Source organism: Anastrepha ludens, chromosome 6 (assembly GCF_028408465.1).
Source record: "Anastrepha ludens isolate Willacy chromosome 6, idAnaLude1.1, whole genome shotgun sequence".
In the NCBI taxonomy this organism is placed as follows: domain Eukaryota; kingdom Metazoa; phylum Arthropoda; class Insecta; order Diptera; family Tephritidae; genus Anastrepha; species Anastrepha ludens.
Window position 1 is genome coordinate 61,001,027 of NC_071502.1, and position 22,280 is coordinate 61,023,306.

General features: G+C 36.3%; 3 protein-coding genes and 1 long non-coding RNA gene across 6 annotated transcripts; 2 read left to right on the top strand and 2 right to left on the bottom strand.

Moving 5' to 3' along the window:
• Window positions 1–1,509: 1,509 nt before the first annotated feature.
• Window positions 1,510–2,736, bottom strand: LOC128868784 (uncharacterized). The gene is made up of 3 exons (XR_008455158.1): window positions 2,522–2,736; window positions 2,378–2,453; window positions 1,510–1,712 (listed from the first exon to the last, which is right to left on the bottom strand). It is a non-coding gene; the product is annotated as an uncharacterized LOC128868784 (long non-coding RNA).
• LOC128868781 (ataxin-10) lies at window positions 2,348–3,989 on the top strand. The gene is made up of 3 exons (XM_054111286.1): window positions 2,348–2,455; window positions 2,552–3,648; window positions 3,727–3,989. The coding sequence occupies exons 1-3, from the start codon at window positions 2,439–2,441 to the stop codon at window positions 3,891–3,893; spliced, it is 1,281 nt and encodes a 426-aa protein (XP_053967261.1). The 5' UTR covers window positions 2,348–2,438; the 3' UTR covers window positions 3,894–3,989.
• Window positions 3,990–5,307: 1,318 nt separating this feature from the next.
• LOC128866977 (synaptobrevin) lies at window positions 5,308–10,191 on the top strand. 3 transcript variants are annotated; one of them, XR_008454974.1, is made up of 5 exons: window positions 5,308–5,502; window positions 5,707–5,790; window positions 7,032–7,339; window positions 9,574–9,776; window positions 9,882–10,191. XR_008454974.1 is itself a non-coding variant. In XM_054108058.1 (4 exons), exons 2-4 carry the CDS (start codon window positions 5,747–5,749, stop codon window positions 9,953–9,955), a joined length of 426 nt encoding a protein of 141 aa, XP_053964033.1. In that variant the 5' UTR covers window positions 5,313–5,502; window positions 5,707–5,746; the 3' UTR covers window positions 9,956–10,191. The 3 variants fall into 3 exon arrangements, 2 of the variants coding, with proteins under 2 accessions (XP_053964033.1, XP_053964034.1); XM_054108058.1 differs by lacking the exon at window positions 9,574–9,776 and having other exon boundaries at window positions 5,313–5,502; XM_054108059.1 differs by lacking the exon at window positions 9,574–9,776 and having other exon boundaries at window positions 5,316–5,502; window positions 7,074–7,339.
• A 458-nt stretch (window positions 10,192–10,649) lies between these two features.
• On the bottom strand, window positions 10,650–18,951 carry LOC128866976 (uncharacterized). Its single transcript, XM_054108057.1, has 5 exons — window positions 18,534–18,951; window positions 18,266–18,419; window positions 14,165–14,290; window positions 13,741–13,890; window positions 10,650–10,960 (listed from the first exon to the last, which is right to left on the bottom strand). Exons 1-5 carry the CDS (start codon window positions 18,854–18,856, stop codon window positions 10,796–10,798), a joined length of 918 nt encoding a protein of 305 aa, XP_053964032.1. The 5' UTR covers window positions 18,857–18,951; the 3' UTR covers window positions 10,650–10,795.
• Window positions 18,952–22,280: the final 3,329 nt, after the last annotated feature.

The window sequence follows — 22,280 nt, forward strand, 5'->3', positions numbered from 1 at the left end:
AGATTATTACCATACTTTTTTACATACAACTCTGAGTTATCGATAATTATTTTTACGAATGTAAAGAGAAACGTCAAAGGAAAACTAAATATATATATATATATATATATATCATATATATATAAATGGCGCGTACACCCGTTTTGAATGTTTGGCCGAGCTCCTCCTCCTATTTGTGGTGTGCGTCTTGATGTGGTTCCACAAAATGGAGGGACCTACAGTTTCAAGCCGATTCCGAACAGCAGATATATTTATAAGGAGCTTTTCCATGGCAGATATACACTCGGAGGTTTGCCTTTGTCAGCCGACGGGCGACCGCTATTAGAAAACTGTTTTTCTTAATTTTGGTGTTTCACCGAGATTCGAACCAACGTTCTCTCTATGACTTCCGAATGGTAGTCACGTACCAACCCATTCGGCTACGGCGGTCGCTGTTTATTACCAGCAGATAATTGCGCTATTAAATTAGCTAATTAACTCCTTCTCCTTGTCTTTTCTGCATATCGTTAGAAATTAAACAAACCAAGAACTTCAAAATATTCCACCAATTCAATTTGGATGAAGAAAAACCTTTCAAAGCAGTATTCACAGCTGTCAATTTTACAGGTAATCTGCCATATGTGAACGGGTAGATTAATTTCGTGGATTTATTCCTGATTACTGCAAATGCGAACATACTTTTGACAAACTAACTGATAAACACCTTCTTGCAGCCCCTTTTTATGCCACCAAAAGCCCATTTCCTCTCAACTAACCAGTCAACTAACCTTCCCCGGCCAATTTTCGCTTCGTTCACTTCCACCACAAGCTCTTCGACACCTCCCAACTCATAAGGTTTTCTTTCAAAAATGAAGTCCAGTCGTGGTTTTAGTGTAGCCAGTTGAAATGAAAAGTACACCAAAGCGGCAATCTGATCATAACTTAGGTGGGCGCCTGAGTAAACGGTGCAAGTTCGGCAACTCTGCTTGAATCTGCATCAGATTGTCTTCTTCTTCCTGCTCTTTGTGTTCGTATGTGATCGTCGACATGCTCACGAATTTATATATTTATGACAGTTTTTGGGCATCGAACCTGCCAGAACTCCAACTAAAAATATCTGTACCTGATCTTTATTCATATTAATGAAGGACATTATAGATAAACTCAGTTTGCAGTTTACTAAACCAGTTGCAAAGTTACTAAACTAGAAGTTGTCTCGCATTTACTTGACGCTTTTGGTGTAAAATAATTTACAAGAACTTTAGAATGTCGTTTTCAGTTAGTTTACGGAACGTAATCGCAGAAAAGAGCATTTGAATTTATAAATTTAATCTTGGCAATTAAATTTTCTGTAGTCTAAACGTGTTATCCCCGTTTATGTTAAGTAATAGTAAAAAGAGTGGCATTACCAAGCATCTTTTAATTCATATTCCGTTCGTCACAAACAATGTATACATTTTTATTGACAATATATTTAAGTTAATATTAATATTTACCTAGTTTTTGTAGAAAATATTGTTTAAATATTATATATTATCTTGTGTAAAAAGAAAGTGAAGCTTGATCCCTCAGTGTATTTAATGATTGAAAAATATAAAGTGATTGACAATATATGGTAAAGTACTTTTTGTTAAGAAATTTTGAGCAGAAATCGTTTTGCTCCCTCAGATCATTAATACTTGACTCTGTCTGATGAAGTTTTCCATGTGCCCCAAATGTCGTTATACCCCTGACTGAAAAGATTTATTAAAAACGTTGTATTTCGTGTTACAATTTATACTGAAAACAGTGAAAAACGTACGCAGTCCCTTACCGCCGCCCCTAATGAGCACAAAAACTATTCCCCTGAAAACAATTGCGTTCTTTTAATTACATATTTACACCATGTTGCCATTAATATTTTTGCTTACACACTTTTTCACACATCCGCGTTATCAGTTCCAATTTTTCATTGTTTAATAAACCAAAGCCAAAAACCAACAAATGCAAATAGTTCATTTATCTATAATTAAAATTATTCAACAGCGTTTTTAAGTTATTTTAATAAAAATTATAATTTTTCTAAGTTTATTTTGTAAATGATTTCGAAAGGTACTGCTTGGCAACACTGTGTGGTGAAAGAGCAATCAGCTGCCAGGGTATTGCGGGATGTTTTAAAAATCGTGAAATAAAATCTACGATACTACGATACGGAAAGAAGGAATTTTTCATTTACATGGGGTTCTCATTAGTTTGATCGTAACAGCTGACAGGGGACTGCGTTTACGTCGTTCACTGTTTTCAGCATTAAGCCTTTTACGTAAATTTTAAGCGTTAAGTCCCCAATGGGAAAATTACTCTCAAAGCACACTGTGGCTTTTAAATTTTATTTCACTCAGATCGCCCTGTATCAACTCACATGTTCGCTAATCCGTCAAAATTTATGTAGTGAAAAAGTAAACAAATAACAAAGTAGTAAAATGGACTGCAGTGACCTGTGAGTATTTGGTTAATTTAATATTTTAATATTACATTAATATAAATTTATTCAAAGTGCACTCACCCATTACTAACATCTATGCCATTCTTCCAGCAATGAGCCGCCGGAAAGTCTCAAGCACATTCAGGCTTTCATGCAATTGCCGCCACTGGACGATAGTAACGCATTTAAATATCTTGAACATTTGAAAGCGCTGCGTAATCTTTGTGCTGCTGATCCGACACATCAGAATGTTATCACCGAACATGACCAATTCAATGGCCTACTGCATAAATTGCTATTTGATAGCACGAGTTTACCCCAAAATATTCAACTAATGGCGCTGCAATTACTTGCTAATGCTATTGTACAAAATTCCAGTTCGCAGCGCAAAATTTGGTGTCATTACGGCGAAGCAATTGTTGAATGTTGTGACAAACCACCGCTAGGTCGTCATACTGATATACTCCTTATGATAGTGTATAATGTCTTGAAAAGTGCTGCCATGTTGAATATAGAACAACAGTCACTGAGTGTAGCAGTTCGCGTTTGGCAATCCATTGTGCAGGAGCGAAGTGAAGTCAGCTATGAATTCCTGCATTTTCTCTTTGAACATTTTATCGTATATGGTGGACACAATACAGTGCGTTATTATGCACATTTAACGCCTACGGAACGAATTTCATTTCTAGAGTACTTGGTGAATTACCTACGTCAAGATAGTCCGAACGGGCGTGCACATCCATTTATTTTAAAATATATTACTAAAGAGTTCAACATGAAGTCTGATCGAATCCTGGTTTGCCAGCCTAATAATGCACAAGCGCCCACAACTGATCCGCTGCCTGCGCGAGAAGCTTATGCTATTTTGCGTGTTATTGCCAGCGCGTCCGGAAGCGAATTATATGGAGATAAATATGCTGATGAACACTCGCTTTTTTTGAATGTCAGCAGCCTGTTGCGATGTCTCGCACAAGTGGGCAAGCAATCGCAAAATATTTTCACACCAATGAGCAAATTAGAAGAAGTAGCACTCACTTCAAACATTTCCAGAGATTTCGAGGCGGAGGTCTCATTTGAGTTGAAAACCCTATTAGTACGGTGTATTGCGAATTTACTCTATAAAAATTCGACCAATCAAGGTTATTGCATAGACACTCAACTGTTGCCAACTCTGTTGGAATGTACCAATATGGATGCACGAAATCCACGTTAGTATTATAGAACTAGAATATAACACTTGAAAAGTTTGTATGTATGCTATCAACAATTTTTTTTTTTATTTACAGTTCTTAAAGAGTGGAGTATCTTGGCCATACGCAATGCTTGTTTTGGCTGTCCGGAGATACAGGCAATGATTGCCAATATGACCAACCAGGGAACTGCGCAAAATGATATTATTGACGAGTTGAATTTGGATATGGGCGCCTTGCGCATAAAGCCCAGTCGGGGATGAGCAGTTATGGCGAAAAAGCCTACACACATCAGCTAAAGACCTATGTTGCTATTACGATTTAAATAAATGCATGTCAAAGACAAAATCCTTTGGTTACATTTCTGTTTTTGAATTTAATCCGTTGTGTTTTTGAAATTAATTTATATTTTTAATATACATACATACAGTGAGTAATATTCCCAATGTTTCTCATGTTAATTCTTTTTTTAATTAAAAAAAAAATATAATTCATACTACTACATATTCTAAAGTTTTGAACTTAATGCAACATAAAAAAAATCATTAAATTTTCAACGAAATCTTGATATTTTCCTGATTTATAATTAATTTAATTTTTTTCTAACAAAGTGCAAGTTGACGTTGCTAAAAACCCACGTGTTTTTTTTAATATTTTATTTTGTTTTTCCAAAAATGTTCACATTTGATTATTTGTAAAATTGTACGTTTATTGAGTAAATGTAAAATTCGAAGCTGGTAAAAAGTCATTGGTTAAGATACAATAATTGATTTTAAGTTTAGTAACATTTCATGCGGAAAACGGGCACTTAAATTTAATTTTAAATATTTTATTTTTATTAAATTTTTGTTACACCAATAACAACTGCGAAATGAATGTAATATACCTATTTACTTTTTACTTTTTTTTATTACTTTATAACAAAAACGTATAAAAAATTGCACATCACTAATAATAGTATAAAGATTGAATGGAAAATTATTTGATGTCATACAAACCGTAATCCAATTGAAATACATTAGAATCAGCTTATTTCAATTGATTTTTGGCGGGACGGGAACTGTACCTTCTTGCTTTTATATGGCATCTAACCCCATTCCTACAACTTTTACGAAATGTGTCATAACATCAGGTTTAAATATGATTCGTTTTCTCCTTGATATCTTAGCATTTTATTTTCAAAACGGCATCAAGCAAAACAGGTCGCTATATTGATAGTCAAATTATGAAATGACAGCTGATGTTAAGACAGTATTGACAAGATATTTGGGGCCTCCACTTGACATTTCTGTTTTAACATAACTGTTTTAGCCCAATCTGTTAAAGGTGTAGTTATGGTCTGGTTATGGGGTAACGAAGCACTATTAAAGCGGTTTCTCAGTGTGTTTGCTAAACTACGAATTAATGCATTGTTCTCGAAGAATTCAACTACGTGAAACACCTTGTGAAGCGCAGAGTCGTTTTCAATGCTGCCACATATTAGATGTCTCAATTTATAGCTGCCTTATAACTTCTGATTTTCTGAAACATAACTTTTATGTATTCCTTTGAACAATTTTATAAGTAGGCTTACAAAGAATTTCTCCCCTAAATAAATCGATTTAGGCGTTCCGATTTGTTATATGCTATAAAATTACTGCACAACAGCAACCCTTATTTCATTCATTTCGTCAAACATTCATCACTGAACGAAGTGGTGAAAAGAATACAACGACGACGAACTATTAATTCATTTTTCACGATCTTTTGCATTTTGCTTTGATTCCCAGCTAAAACAAATTCGTAAAGTTTCTCCTTAACGCTATACCGCACAATTTACGCTTAAAGGCAATACAGTAATTAGTGTTGTGATTATTTATTATACATTCAAAGGTGAAGTAAATTCTGGTATTTTAGAAGTTTACTAAGAACAACGCAACAAGTCGCTGAGCTACAAAAAAAAAAAACAAGCATTTCTTTAAGCTGATTCATCCGGCGCTGTTTGATGTACTCGTATACTTGCTGTGATATTATAAGAACATTCTTATTTACAATATATTGAACTTAATTGATTGTTTTCTATTATCTTTGTTCCAGCGAGTGACGCACAAAATTCATAACAGCAAAATTGGAAAATATGGAGACCCCAAATGATATAGCCGCACCATCTGGATCAACCGAGTAAGAAGAGGCAACTTTAGTCTCCAAATTTTTTTCTCTTGATTTTATATATTAATGTTTTATTAGTTAGTTCGTCTTTTTTTTTTTTGTTTTTGCTAAGCATTACACGTCTAGCATGTTATCAGTTGGTCATAACGTAGGGCGAGGAACGGCAATTAGCGCATATTCGCCATCTTGGTTAATACGTTGTGCCTACGCATATGTCTACGTTCCATAAACTTTGGTTATCTACTAAATATAAATATATATACTGGTTTATAACAGCAGACAATCTTAGTAGCACGGGCGTATGTACATAGAAGAAATGCAAAAGTATTTGATTAAATTTCCATTAGAGACATGCAAATGCAAAAATAGAATAATGCCAGTTGTGGCCATTAATGCATTCGCGCTGACTCCTTTGCCACCACGGGTATGACCTTAATGGCCTTAAAAAGTTTGGTGACATTCGTGTTACCATTGATATGGCTATCTTAGTGAGGGTGAGTGGGGTGTATTTGACAATTGGTTATTGCAGGCAGTAGTTATGTACTTAAAATAGAATCATATCGTGTTCTTGTTAGGCCATTAATTGTGTACGTCGTTGTATAAAATGTATTCCTACATAGAATATATTTACATACAGTGTTGGCGAACTAATTAAGAACAAATTAACCTAATTCCGGTTACAAAACGTTATTTATTGCATTTTATTTGAAGGGCAATCCAGAAATTTAAAAAAAATCTTCGTTTTATTAGATGGCTGAATATTTGAACATTTTTTTTTGAGCTACCTCAAGGTACTCACCTCACCTCGGTTTGGTTAAGATCCGGATTATTTGAGAACTTCGCTTCCATTCCGTGTTTGGTTCGACTAGTATGCTTTGGATCACTGTATTAGTTAATTGTAACACAACTTGTTTTAGTAACAACAAAAAAAAAATAATAATAACTAGTAGAAATGATGTTCATTTTATAATTAAATGAGAGTAAATGTGTCCATGTTGCTAGTTGAAAGAACTAACAAATTTGATTAAATTGTTTAAAGTTTTAATTAACAAATGCCATTAGTTTGCCACCACAGTATTTACATACCTATTAAATGTAGTGGAAAGTAAGCAGTTTGTGTTGTATCGATCAATGTACAGGGTGTTTTAGGTGGGTTGGACGTTGCTTAGCACGCTACTCGCCACAAAATTTCTGAATGCGAAATTAAATAGACACCCTGTTTTTTAGTAATCTAACCATATAATATCGTATAGTTTTCCTGTTTTACCCCCGCCTCCAAACTCTGCAACTCCCAGCAATAATAATCAAGCGCAGAAGCGGTTGCAACAAACCCAAGCCAAGGTCGATGAAGTGGTCGGCATTATGCGAGTGAATGTAGAGAAAGTGCTGGAGCGCGATCAGAAACTGTCGGAATTGGGTGAGAGAGCCGATGCGTTGGAGGCTGGCGCCTCGCAATTCGAGCAACAAGCTGGCAAATTGAAGCGCAAACAATGGTGGGCCAACATGAAAATGATGATTATTATGGGCGTGATCGGAGTGGTTCTCTTAATTATCATAATCGGTGAGTAAAATTTTGCTTAGCTATTCTATCAATGCATTGTTATTGGGTTTGGTTGGCTTTCTCAATACACTAAGTAATTTTAATTGAAAAATAGAAATATGGCTTATGACATTTGGACTGTGGTGCGATTTGCTTAAGTGGTTAAACAGCGTTGATTTTTCATACACTTTTGATAAATTAATTAATTACCTACGCCGTTTGTGTGGTTCTTAACAGCAATGAGAATAACTTAATTAATAAGTTGGTTTGAGTATTCTGTTTGTAGAATTTTAACAATTCGAAAACATTTTTCTACCCTTTAACATTAACATTTTTATTTATTTTATTTTTTAATGAGTTTAATTTATATAACCTTTAATAATAATGAGTTTAATTTATATAACCTTTAATAATAATGAGTTTAATTTATATAATCTCAATAATCTTTTTTTGTAATCGCTTCCAAATTTTTTACCCCGTTTTCTTTATATTAATTCCTTTCGATTTGCTTTCTGTTTCAAACTAATAAAATATGTGTTCAACTAAAATAGAAAGAACAAGTTTTAAGGGAATTATAAATTGTTTAATAGGTAGATAGTTTCATAACATTAACCGTTTGTTGCGCAAGCATCGCGATCGCGCTGTTGAGTTATCATATCAAAAATCCCAGTACATATCGACCATTGCGGACGATGCGTTAGCGATTGTTAAGGCGTCGCGCGCATTATGTCTTGTAAGTCTTCAGGCTTAGATTAAAAAAAAAAATATATTTTTTAAATATTTTATTAAATTAAATCAACCGTGTGATTGATGCGAATTTTAGGACTAAATTCTGATTTTCACATTATGTTCGTTTTTTCCTTTTTACAATTCTCTTTGTTTATCTATCGATAAATAAGGTTTTGCTTACATCGAAATGATTTATGCTAACTCAAGAAAACTTAAACAAAAGTTAATCGTTGTGTTGTTTTTGTTGAATTCAAGTGCATATCACATTTCACGAAGGCAATAAATGAAATGCATATGTAACAAGATACTGTTCACGAAATAACTAATAAACAAAACTGAACGCAATAAAATAAGTGCTCAATTTTCTTGAATGGTTTTAAAGGGTTGTCCAATAAGAGGGGTTATTTTGATATTCAAAGAAAAATGCTTTTTTTTTTTAAATATAAATGATCGGATGTTTATGTCATTATAAAGAAGAAGGTATGCCGTTAATAGTGGAAAATAACATCAGGCAAATGACCACCACGACCACGCTTACAGGACAATATCCTTTTGATGAAAATTTCCCTAACCGAATTGCAAAGTGGCTGCCCCATCGCCTCGAAAGCTTCACGAATTTCATCTTTGAGGTCTTGAATCGACCCTGGGCTGTTGGCGTAGACCTTCTCTTTCACGTGGCCCCAAAGAAAAAAGTCACAAAGTGTTAAATCACAAGATCTCGGTGGCCGATTGTGATCGAGAGTTATTACGGTCCGGAAACTTTTCCCGTAAAAGATCAATGGTTTCGTTGCATGGGTGGCAATTAGCGCCTCTTGTTGAAAATAAACGTTGTTTAGATCAATACCATCCAATACCGGCCATAAAAAATCGTTAATCGTCTCTCGATAGCGCAATCCATTCACCTATAACTCCTCTTATTGGAAAACCCTTTACTTATCTCCTTTTTGGAGGATAGGTAGAAGTCATTGGTGCATTCAAGTTTGGTGTATTTGTGCTATGCTGTTAAACAATGCTTGACAAAAAGTTGCTATGCCTTATAAAATTTATTAATATAATCTCGGAATTTCTATTTCCTATTAACTGAATAGGTCTTTAAATGTCACACTCTAGGTTGTGCCAAATGAAATTTGCATGCTTGCTAAAATAAAATTTGTAACTGCATAAAGTATTCACAATATTCATAAATATTTCGTTCTCGTAAAGCTGAACTGACTCTCACGGGTACGAAATTTTTACAATAAATCATTTAATTCTGTTTCATATCATCATATTTATATTAGTGGAGAAATTCGGCGAACAATAAATTACTCTTTCAATTTCTTTATCCAATTTTTTTGTTAAAAAAATTAACAACTAGCGTCTCTTATTGGTAATTTTGCTTTTCGAGACTCAGCTAGTCATAGTAATCACGAAATTTAGATTTTCGATTGGTGTCGGTTATATCATAGTACATTAGTACTACTAGAAATCTCCTTTTTGAATACAGAACTTGACCAAATTTCTTTTTGCTACTTTTCTATTTACAGTTATGCTATTTAATTAATTGCCACCAGTTTTCAAAGTCTTATAATCAGCATTTTAAGTAATATGCATAAATATACATATGTTCGTTATAAGTGTGCGTATGTGTGTGTACTGCTTTCAGTTTCTATAATTTTTAATATAAAAAAGTAGAGAAAGGTTCAGGTTTACCCAGCACAATACGTCCGTAAGCCATTTTCTTCAATGTGTAAGTAGAATGACGCCCACTATTCGGGTAAAAGTAAAATAAATTAACGTCTGCATAGTTAACACATTTTATTTTATATTAAAATTTTTTTCTTACTATTTGCAGTTTCCTTCCTGCCATCCAGTGGCAGCAGCTCCAATACAAACAACGAAATCCAAAACACTTCTTCAAAACCTTAAATAAGCTCAGGTGACCGCAGTGGCCTTACGGTTCATAATTGTTTTGGTTGAACGTCGCTGAATTCGTAATTTTCAAGCACAAAATGCCAGCACACTTTCAATATGCATTGAACCGTTTTTGAGATGTCTTAAATCAGTATACACTTAACTATATATACAACTAATTTACAAAATGTATGCCTTACATATTTAACTGATAATTGAATGAAATTGGAATTGGAATTGTAAAAAATGTATTTGTTTGATTTTTGCATTTTTAATTTTTTTTTTTTCAAATGGTAAATGGTCTTTTGTGATGTAATTGCTATTGTAGTATTTTCGAATTTAACTTCGGTAGATGAAAAGCAGAAAATGTATAGCTTTGACATTTGTGCATGTTAAATGTTGAAAAAGTTTGTAAATCTATATAGCTACTATATATACACATAAATACATATATACAAATATTTTAGTGCTGATTTCTACGTTTTTGAAGTATTTACATTCTGTATACACACATAAAAACCGTGTATGAGAAAATTTAACTATTTACATACATACATATACAATGCAAATAAAAGTTGTAAACTATACACATCCAAAATAAATTAAGCAACCTTCTTTAAAACAATAAAACTATGTTTATTACTCCAAAAGTGACAAACAAATATTTGAAATGGTAATACATTATTTTTTATTCTGTATTTTGACAACATAAATATTTAGAAAATAGATTTTGCTTAACTTTGTGCAATTTTAAACATAATATTTTTCTACAACAATGACAACATGAAGGGATAATTGATAACTGAAAGATGCAGCTCTGAACTTAGTATACAATTTGTTTTTCTGGCGATTGCTTTATTCTAATTTCTTAGCATCATCAAATGCCTCAAAGAATAACACGACCACCGAGTAAAGCGTCATGTAATTTATATAAAACAACGAGCCATACATACGAGGGCCAAGTCTGTCCAACCAAATGAATTCCGCACTGCTTATAGCTTTTCCGCATATCAGTATATACTACGAATATAAATTAAACCGAGTTATTAAAATAAGAGTGCAACAGTTTGCTTCTTGCTAAAATATCTCTCTATGATATAAATCGTATTATTTTTAGTAATTTTTCTCAAAAAATTTTGTTTGACTATAAGTTTTAAGCTCAAAGCAGAGGTGCCTTACCATGACACCATAACCTTAACCGTAGTATTAACCATAATGGTATTTATGTCACCAATTAATGGTGCCATATCCATTAGCAGCTGATATAATATTTACATACACTATCACTTATTTGTGCATTTCGAAGAGCAGAAACTACAGAAAAGACAACAACATGTGTACGACATGTGTAATGCAGCAAATCACAATGCAACTGCTTATGGTTGCGGCGAAAAACGGAATTATGTTGGTTCGATCAGCAAATTTATGGCGCTATAGCAATGGCAACTCTACTTTGCGCTTTATTCTCGGATTGTTGTTCTTGCAACATTACTGAAGCCTGTCTAAATGCTGCTTGTTAGTTGTTGCTATCGAGGTCATCTAACGGTACCTAGAAACGAAGTGTTGCCGAACAATCAACTTTAAGTTCAGAGTATATTACATACTATACGAGAATAAATGTATTAGATGAAGTTGTTTGAGGGCTAGGTGAAGAAGGTCGTCGTGTAGTCTTTCAATCAGGTTCTTTTCTTAATATTCAAGAGTTTAATCTGCAATGTCTAGAACGCACTTGTGATAGGCTCCATCTGCTAAGTTCTTCTTTCCGCTGCGGAAAAAGTGGTTGGATAGTTTCATACTCAGAGCGACAACTGACATGACGAAGAGTTCTGTGTCCCACTGTGTACGGGTACATTTTAACGATATCGAAAAAAGAGAAAATGAACAGAGCCGACTTTCAGAAAAGGTAAAAGACAGAAAAACATGAGTGCGAAGAGCTAAGATGTGGGTAGTAGCACAAGGATTTCAATATTAGTAAAGACAGATCAAATTTTGTAACAGACCTTCAGCGTGCAATGTAGTGAATACTTTTTCAACACTGTACGTTCCTACAATAGTTCGGTCAAAGACTATTACTTCACCAATGTTCCCTACTAATTTATGGGGATTACCTTTGCTAATGCAACAATAATAACGGTGAAGGACCTGTAACAGTTGTCAAGAGAACACTGGGCTCAAAATATGGGCTGAAAATATGCTCAATGGTTGGAACCTAAAGGTGCTCTGCCCATTCCAAGGTGGCTTCTTATACGTATGACACATTCATCTCAGTCCAGCTTTTTAAAGTACTTTAAATCCGGCAAAAGCAAAGAAGACCAACAAATCGATAGCTACCTCTTGTCTACGAGAATCTGTCTATACAATTCAGTGCCTATTTTAGCATTCCTGCGAAATTCATACGGATTGAAGAACTCTCTAATTCGATAAATCGCTTATCAAATACCTGCAAGTCTCTCGTCATGTTTGTCCTGTTGTTGTAATAACAATATAAATATTCCCATACAAGTTTGGGAAATGCTGTGAAGGGACCGTCTTTGAGCGGGTATAAATCCGTGCCGTTCCGGTAACGTCGAATTGACTTTCGTAGGAATGGACATACTCGTGCTTTTATAGATCGATACGCAGCAAAATTGAAAATACGCAAGGAATATTCGAAGGAACTACGAGTATTACATGTAAGATCATCATTACATGTATGGTCATCTCCGTGTGAGCGAGGAATTAATAGTTCACTGTAAGTACTTACTAATATAAGCTACTTCGAATCCGCAGCCTTGAGTAGTAGTTAAAGCTTACATCTGCACATCGTCTATGGTCACAGGGTAAACGGGTTTTAGGGTCACATAAAAAGGAATTCAATAGACTGTTTGATAAATCAGTGTACCTTCAGCTCTGGTAGCCACTGGCGTAACAAGTCTCCCGACTTCTCTTCTCTTCGTCACCTCTACAGCTTTTTGTGTTATTCCTTTCGCTATTCCTCTTTTTTTTCTTAAACTCTAAACTCACAGCAGAAGGAAATATTTGGATACTGGAGTACATATTGTACTCAGACGGTATTCGATGTGAACTCACTATGACGAAAGCTGAGTTAATGGCAATTCTAACAGTAGAATGTTTTGCAACATTTCAATTCATGTTGTATAAGAAAATTGTTTAAAGGTTGGATTTGGTATGAAACTCTCTTAGATTGGACAAGGAAATTTCCGTGAAAATCAGTGGGTTCATAATTGATTGTCATATAACTCTGGACTTCCGATGTAATTGCTTTGGCGGCAGCCACCTCTGTGTAACTACATAAGTAGAGATCGGATTTTTATGCAAATTGAATATTTTATTATGATGAGTTTCTACCTAGGTGCGAACTTCATGTGATGTTAAACAAAAATATGCACTTGCATAAGAATCCGATGTCTATACATAAGTATCTCTTAATTTTACTAAACAGCTGCCAACATTTTTCCTAATTCGTAAAATATCAAACGAACAACACGCTAGCCACAAATACGAAAGGATTAAGTCGTCGTCCCCACGACACTCGGTTCTACGTAACCCGAACGACCCGAATTTATATCCGGCCAAGGACTGTCACTTCAGCAACATTCCCTGTATATGTATGGGTAATGTTTATATTGCTACAACAACAACAACAACAACAAATAAGTCGAAAATCATGATCTCGATATACTAGTACCTATATTTTAAAAAAATGTCATTACCGAGTCAGTGCGTTTATGAAGTCGACTTCTCGTCATTTCGTGCTTTTGGCTAGAGTATTATGTCTTTATAAATTGTGGAGTACTTACAATTGACATAAAAAAGGACATTGTCAGTGACAAAACCATAACGAAATAAGGACTCCCCAGTGACGTTCCAACTGTGATACCCATTGAGGTGAGTATAAAACATCTACAGGTCCAGCCATATATAAAATCTGGCTTGAATATATTAAAGTCCTGTGCGATTAGTGAGAAACAAAAAGTATTCGAAAAATTATATTTAATTTAATAAATTATTTAATTTACAAATGCGCATATAATTCCGTGAATGAATCCTCAATAACCAAAGGTCTAAAACGAAGTTTAAGTACTCAAAAATGGCAAAATATATTAATATAAAAGTCATAAAACGAGTCGTTTTGATTTTACGTGGCCGTCAAGTCTTAAACTTCATTCATACCTCTGGCCTAATTGAGCAATAGTTAATGCAGTGATAGGATTACAAACTTACTTGCCTGTTAAAAGCGATCACCATACTAATTATTATCACAATTGCTGTAAATGTGGCCGAACACACGAAATGCATAAATTCGGAAAAGCCAATCGGCATTGCAATAGCGACGGTGGCAAGCTGAAGCTATGAAGAAATGATAAAATTACATCTTCTTACACGCATGCCAGAGTTGTGGGAAATGCATTAACTTTTTTTTAATTTTTGAAATTTATTGACAATAAAATTTCTAAATTCTAAATCTTAAACAGTGACGGTGTGTTTCATCACGACTATACCCTCCTAAGGGAGGTAACAAACCCCCTGATTCTCCAAAATCTTACAGACCATTCAGTCTATCGTCGTTCATGTTAAAGACAATGGTCAAACTACTTGAATACCATCTAAGAGAAGAAGTAATCTTCAAAAAACTCCTTCATAAGCTGAAATTTGCTTACCAAAAAGGGAAATCCACAGTCACAGCACTGCACACACTCGTTGTCAATATAGAAAAGGCTCTAAATCAAAAAGAAATAGCCCTATGTTCCTTTATGGACATAGAGGGAGCCTTCGACAACGCAAATTACAAATCCATGGAAACAGCACTCGAGAAAAGAGGTGCAAACCCAATATTAACACATTGGATAAGTCAAATGCTTAATCAGAGGATTATTAAAGCCTCGTTAGGCCAAGCTGAACTTAATGTCACAACAGTAAAGGGATGTCCGCAAGGAGGAGTTCTTTCTCCACTGCTATGGTCCCTACTAGTTGATGACTTGGTGCAGCACCTAAACAATAAAGGATTTATAACCATTGGCTATGCAGATGACATATCTGTTATAATAAAAGGCAACCATGAAAGGACACTAACAGACTTAATGCAAAATGCCTTGAACGCAACATGGGAATGGTGTAAAAAGGAGGGGCTATCGATCAACCCTAACAAAACCACAATAATCCCCTTCACAAGAAAAAGAAAGTTAGAGTTTCCTGCATTGAAAATAAATGAAACAGTGGTAGAACTAAAGGAAGAGGTCAAATATCTAGGTTTAACCTTAGATAAAAAACTCACTTGGGAATCACATATAAATAATATAACAAAAAAAGCCACGAAATCCTTGTGGACAACCAAACAACTACTAGGGAGATCCTGGGGCCTTAGCCCTAGTATGGCCCTCTGGATATACACCCAAATGGTTAGACCAATCATACTGTATGGGGCACTAGTATGGTGGAGCAAATCTATCCAACAAACAGCGATAACCAAACTGGGTAAAGTACAAAGGCTTGCTTGCCTATGCATCACAGGGGCTATGAGAACTACCCCAACAGCAGGCATGGAAGCACTCCTTAATCTCCCACCACTTCATATAGAAATCCAAGAGGAAGCAGCTACGCAAGCACTCATGCTACACATGAAAGAAAATTTCAAATTGGGCAACCTCACCGGTCACCTAAATATCCTAAATAAAATCAAAAACACCATAAGCATGGCTCAAGTTTCAGACCACATTGACCCAACCCTCTGTTTCACAAAAGGATACACAGTTACCTTTCCTGAGAGGATCGAGTGGAAAACAAACCCGAAATGGTACACTGATGGATCAAAAACACCTTATTGTGTAGGAGCAGGAGTAGTGGGGCCCAGAATCCACAAATCATACACTCTCACCAGGGACACCACTATCTTCCAAGCGGAACTATACGCAATAATGGAAGCAGCAAACATCATGCAACGTAGAAACCACAAGAAAGTAAAGATCAAAATACTCTCGGACAGCCAATCAGTTCTAAAAGCTTTAGATAGCTATACCTACAACTCAAAAACCCTCTTAGAATGCCTCAAGGCACTCAATAACCTGGCATCCAAAAACAATGTTTCATTAATTTAGGTACCGGGACATGAGGGATATGACGTCAACGAAAAGGCAGGTTTTCAAGCCAAAAAAGGGGCAGATGTAAACTTCATCGGACCTAGTCCTATGTTCGGATTCAACAAAAACAACCTGAAACAAAAAGTAAAACACTGGGCCAAAACTCTATTAAATCAGCATTGGAACAACGTAGAGGGTCTTAGACACTCCAAATAGTTCCTAAGTTTCAACGCTAAAAGAGCTAACATGGCCCTCACGTTAAACAAAAAGAGCATTCGCACTCTCACAGGCGCCCTCACGGGTCACTTCACCTGCAACAAACACTTACATAAATTAGGCATAACTAACACCAGCGCCTGCAGATTTTGCTGCGAAGATGAGGAGTCTATAGAACATCTCATTATCGAATGTCCGGGGTTGACGCATAGAAGGAAAAGGTTTTTAAACAAGTTCATGCTTACAGATGAAGACCTTCAATCACTCCCTCAGAAGGAGCTGGTACAATTCATAAGCATACTTAACAGTCAATAGACAGCATAGGGTGCACAATAGATCAATATGGTCGCAGTGCTAAAGGGCCATACCTTAACCCTTTACAACCATTAACCATTAACCATACCCCACAGTCCTTGTCCCCAAAGCATGAATCCAAAGTGGACGATGAGAAGTGGATTGATGGACAAAGTTTTCTGCAGGTCGAGGAAAGCGAGTAGCCTCACCGCTATGATTTTGGTCTAAATGACCATATGAAAACCAGATATCACTTTCTATACATGGAGACAGTTAAACAACAATTGATGACCGGACACAGAATTCTTTCCCCACAGCGATTTTACCGTGCAGTAGCTACACTTTAAGGCTGCACTAAGCAAAACTCCATTACTGACTTGGCTCAGCAAAGTCAACTTTGAAAGCATAGACATGACGCAGGTGGTACTGATACAGCAAGCGCATCCCAGTGAATTTGCACAAGAGTTTATATATTTGAAAGGTGGTAGCAAACGATGCCAAAGACGAGTTCTACATTCCTGGGTTGCGCGTTTTATATTGAACTATGCAAAGAACCTGCCCAATCTGTCAAAATAAAGTTGCAATTCCGCCGAAAACCCAGATGAACCCTCTGCCTAGAACCAGACTCGCATGTTATGAGGACCTTTAGCTATATAGCCATTGATTACCTTGGACCGATATTCATAGCCGTGAGCCAAAGGTTAGAAAAGCACTGGGGCGTTATTTTTACATGCCGCGCAGTGTACATAGAAATAACTCACAGCCTCGATATAATCTCTTGTATTATGTGTATTAACAATTTTACATGTCGTCGTGGTGTACCAAGGAAGATCTATACCGATAGTGGAATCAATTTGAAAGCAGTAGAGAAAACCCCACGCGCTCACTTCCGACAGTCGCTTCTACGTTACCGGTACGACCCGGATTTACTATATATTGGGCCAAGGACTGTCACTCTAGCAGCACTCCCGTACATGTATGGGGAATGTTTCGATTCTACAAAAACAACAACTCCAAGCGATGAATTCAAAACCGTTGACTACCTAACGGTATATACTAATTTGATACCCTTCGCTGAAAGTTAAACTCATCAGCGGGTCTCATATGGGAGGTGAGTGGGAGTGGCTCATCAGATCCCTTAAGTCCGCTCTATTTCTTTGTTTCCAAAGATGCGGCGGCTAACTAAGCGATCACATCTACTCACATGCTTTTAATGAGCGGCTACAAGTAGTGGAGATGTGTATCAGCGCATATATTCGCTGATATATTCTGGCAAAGATGGGTGAAAAGTACAAACTGATACTAGTAAAATGAACGAAATGGTTCAGACATCATAACGGTAGAATATGGCAGGTAAAAAAGCAATTGGGTATAATGCAGCGGCTTGCCCCAAACTAGTCACTCTGATTGTTGGCAATCGTCTAAGCTAATCGAGCTTACCTATACCTTACCATTGCTATAGGGGCACATACCACACTAGCTCTCACAGGGTATTTTGTTCTTTGTTGTACCTATTTTTGGTTTTTATTTGCTGTATTATGTATTTGGTATCTAATTTGTTTCTATGTTTTTTTTCACCCGACGGGCGTCTTTTCTCAACTTTCCTCTCTTATCTACAACGCGTTTTGTTGCCCAATTTGCAAAGTGGTGCATTCTGTACACTGCCCACAGTACGTTTTCTTATATGGACGAGTATACATGTATGTAAGCTTGGAATTGTCAACACTTTTATACCTACCATTATTACTGTATACACGTAATATAGCACTTCATACCAGGCTCGAACAATTGAATCATAGAAGAATAGCAAGCACATCAGCATTACTAGGCTCATCATAAACGGAATCAGCGACAGGTAGTAGTGCGCAGCCACAAAATCGACAATTTCATGTCTGAGAAAAGGAAGAATACAGGATTGAAAACTCTCCCTAAACTGGTACAAATGTATGCATATGTGTGTCTGTATGCATGTAAATGAATTTCTTTTATAACGCACCCAAACCTACATTTCATATATTAGTGTCCATTGTACGAGAGCGAAAAGTAAGTAGCCAAGTGCATACGCATGCACCTCAACTACAAAAGCACCGTGTGTCTTCCTCGAGATGCGTACCCCTACTGGCGTATCATCCTCTATTTCGTGAACTTGCAGCCTCAATGGGAGGTTTGAATCTTCTGATGTGGTTGTAAATCGCTGTAGTAAAGCTCTTTCTGGAGTTTCAGGCGCTACTTCAGGAACAGTTAACCTTCTGCGTTGCGATGCTGCTATGGCTTCTGCAGTTGCATCTGCAGCGGTCGGTTTGGGACCAATTAGTTTAACCAAAGGCATGGCACTTCAAAATTCCTAAATCGGTGTTATGTACAAATGAAATTCTGAAGCAAACTCTTTCATTTTGTTGGCGTTCGCTGTCAATGCTGATTTCATTATAACTGAAATTTTTATAGAAATGAGTTTTTGTTTTATTCCAGACGTGGCCACATTTCTTGGCATATTTATATAACATATCTATACGAGTATAAATAAGTGTGTACATAGCTAAAGCAACTTCAGAATACTCACATATGTATGTATGCATCACCCGTTTTTCGATGCTGAATTTTTGAATTAAGTTTTCACTTGCAAGTTAAGGTTTTTAAACTTACTTCAAAGGGTAAGCATAGTTGATCTCGGTTGAAAAATTTAGTGACCTTGATGGTTAGGTTAGGATATGGTGGCTGCCACTCTACGAGAGTATTTAGATTTTAAAAAGTTTGAAAATTGTATGAAAATTTGTTGAATTTGTTTTTAAATTTGCACAAAGTTTGAAACTTGTGTTTACATATGTAGTTTTTGAAGTAGAATTAACTATATTTTCATATCGATTTAATAGCTGTTGGGGCAAGTATGTAGTGGTTAAAATTATTAACTTCGTAGATACCTGATAATTTACCTGAGAAAAAAATTTACCCAGAAAAAAATGTATAATAGAGAAAACCTATGGGACTCCCCCATGCAACTCATTTAGTAGTACTATATTCATGTATGTATGTACAGGGTGGGCCATATAGCGTTTGCTTTTTGAACCACCTATTTTTTTGAGAATGATAACACAAATGACATATCAAATGTGTTCATAATTTACTTAAAGGTTTGACATTTACGAAATGGGACGCTATACGCTTGAACATAATTGGGATTTTCTGATTTTCACATTGGTGGCTACGTCAATAAGCAAAATTGTCGGATTTGGGGCTCAGAAAATCCACACGTTACGGTAGAGAAGTAAATGCATCCACAACGAGTCACTGTTTGATGCGGTTTTTGGTCTGGCGGCATCAACGGGCCATTTTTTTTTCGAAAATGAGCGAGGAGCCGCGGTTACAGTAAATGGCGAGCGTTACCGTGACATGCTCAACGAGTTGTTTCCAAAAATTGAAGAGGATGACATGGACGACATTTGGTTTCAACAGGACGGTGCAACTTGTAACACTGCCAAAGTTACACTCGAACTTTTGGCTACCGTTTTTGAAAACCGAATAATCAGCCGAAATTCCGATATCAATTGGCCGCCTCGGAGCTGTGATTTAAGCCTGTTGGACTATTTTTTGGGAGGAGCCGTTAAGGACAAATGCTATGCGAACCATCTAGAGACGATTGATGCTTTAAAACACGAAATCGAAGTTGCCATTCATGAAATTGGAGCCCAAACACTCGAAAATGTGCTTAAAAATTGGGTTGACCGAATGGCCTACTGTAAAGCCAGTCGTGGCAGTCATTTGAACAATATTATTTTTCATTCATAAATGACAATGTTCAATCTTCAAAATAAAAAAAAAAAGTTTGAAAAAATATTGATCAGTGTTTTTTTATAGCCGATTCAAAAAGCAAATTTTATATGGCCCCCCCTGTACAAAATTACATTTTACTCGACATGAAAATCACTTTCTTTATTGCTATCGTCTACCTTCTGCGCGCAACAAACATTGCTAATGCTGCTGTATTAGAAGAATCAATGCTCTCAACTGCACGACTGCCTATGGCTCAGGGACAAAACATAGTGGGTTTGAATCGTCGTTGTGATCTTCATTGGGGAGAACTATTTCCGCAAACATGCAATACCTATTGCATACTCCTTGCCCATCAAGAAGGTTACTGTAACAAAAACCGTTTTTGCTTCTGACGAAATTAACACTTTAAGATTTTTGTTTAAGAATAATAGAATTAAACCGGCAGTTAGAAACGTAAAGTGTACTTATTTATATACATAAAACATACACACATATTCTGTCAATAAAATGTCGGGAGTTGTTCATTTAAAAAGCGCGCTTATGTGTCTAATTTTTTTTTGCTGGAATGTTGGTACAACTGTCCTGTTGTTGTTGGAGCAGCATAAACATTCCCCATATTTACATACAGGGAATGCTGCTGGAGTGAGAGTCCTTAGCCGGATATAAATCCTGGTCGTTTCGGTAACTTAGAACCGATTGTCGTGAAAACGTCCTCTACAACTATCCTCTATAGTGCCGCAGAGTTTGAGCGTGGTCTATCAATCAGCTTGTTTTTGACATTTAATTATATTAGTCAACCGTAGGTGTGTTCTGCGACTTTCATTATGGTAAAAATATCGAACAAAGAATTTGTCTTAAATTTGGTGTTCTGAACGGGATTTCGTGTGCCGAATCGTTGAAAATGTTGAAGAAAACCTGTGGCGAGTGTGCTTTATCAAAAACACGGGTCTACGAGTGGTATAAGGCTTTTAAAGAGGGCCGAGAAGTCGTGGAAGATTTTCCCCGATCAAGTCGCCCATCAAAGTCTTCAGCGGATGAAAATGTCGACAAAGTCAAGGAAATGGTGCAGGGAAACCATCATTTTAGATTGAGGGAGGTAGCTCGTGACCTTAGCGTGTCTCACGACTCAATTCGCAATATTTTACACCATCAATTCAGCCTGAGACGCGTGGTTGCTCGGCTCATTCCAAGAGAGTCGAATTTCTTTAAAAAATTCATCGGAATGCAGATGCTTGAACAAGCGAATTCGAACCCAACGCTTATCCAGCGCATCATAACAGGTGATGAGACGTGGGTATATGAGTAAGACATGCAAAACAGTCAACAGGCGGCTGAATGGCGCTATCCACATCAGCTGATACCCAAAAAACCACGTCAAAGTCGGCCAAAAGTGAAAGTCGTGCTACTCATTTTCTTTGATTATCAAGGGGGTGTGCACTAGAAATCTTGGAATTCGTTCCAAATGGTTCTGCGGTAAATAAAGAATATTATTTGGCAGTTATGCGACGTTTGAGAGAGAATGTGCGTAGGAAATGGCCTTGTGGAAAGAAAACTTATCTTGCACCATGATAACGCACCGTCTCACAAGGCTCATATTATGAACCCTTTTTTGACCAAAAACTCAACAAATATCATCGAACAAGCACCTTATTCACCAGATTTAGCCCCCTGTGACTTTTTCCTTTTCCCAAAACTTACATTACCACTCCGCGGATGGCGCTTTGAGTCGATAGAGGCCATTAAGGAGAATTCGCTGAAGGAGCTGAAGAAGATCCCTTCAAACGCGTTTAAAAGCTGCTTTGATGACGGGACTAATCGTTGGCATATGTACATATATTGCTTCGAATGGAGCCTATTTTGAAGGCGACAAAATAAATGTTGATGATTAAGTAATTATTTTGCGTTTTATTGAACAATTCCCGGAACTTTTTTGACAGAATGTATATTCATGAATATCGAAAGAAACAATGGAATTATGGTAACTT

Excerpts from the sequence above, each read along its gene's own strand:
- LOC128868781 (XM_054111286.1), top strand. Across the intron at positions 3,649-3,726 it reads TATGGATGCACGAAATCCAC|TTCTTAAAGAGTGGAGTATC; the intron begins GTTAGTATTATA and ends TTTTATTTACAG.
- LOC128866977 (XM_054108058.1), top strand. The coding sequence starts at position 5,747 with ATGGAGACCCCAAATGATATAGCCGCACCATCTGGATCAACCGA. Across the intron at positions 5,791-7,031 it reads GCACCATCTGGATCAACCGA|TTTTCCTGTTTTACCCCCGC; the intron begins GTAAGAAGAGGC and ends AATATCGTATAG. Across the intron at positions 7,340-9,881 it reads TCTCTTAATTATCATAATCG|TTTCCTTCCTGCCATCCAGT; the intron begins GTGAGTAAAATT and ends TACTATTTGCAG.
- LOC128866976 (XM_054108057.1), bottom strand. The coding sequence starts at position 18,856 with ATGCCTTTGGTTAAACTAATTGGTCCCAAACCGACCGCTGCAGATGCA. Across the intron at positions 13,891-14,164 it reads TGATCGCTTTTAACAGGCAA|GACTTTAATATATTCAAGCC; the intron begins GTAAGTTTGTAA and ends CTAATCGCACAG. Across the intron at positions 10,961-13,740 it reads TGTCCTTTTTTATGTCAATT|TATATACTGATATGCGGAAA; the intron begins GTAAGTACTCCA and ends TTATATTCGTAG.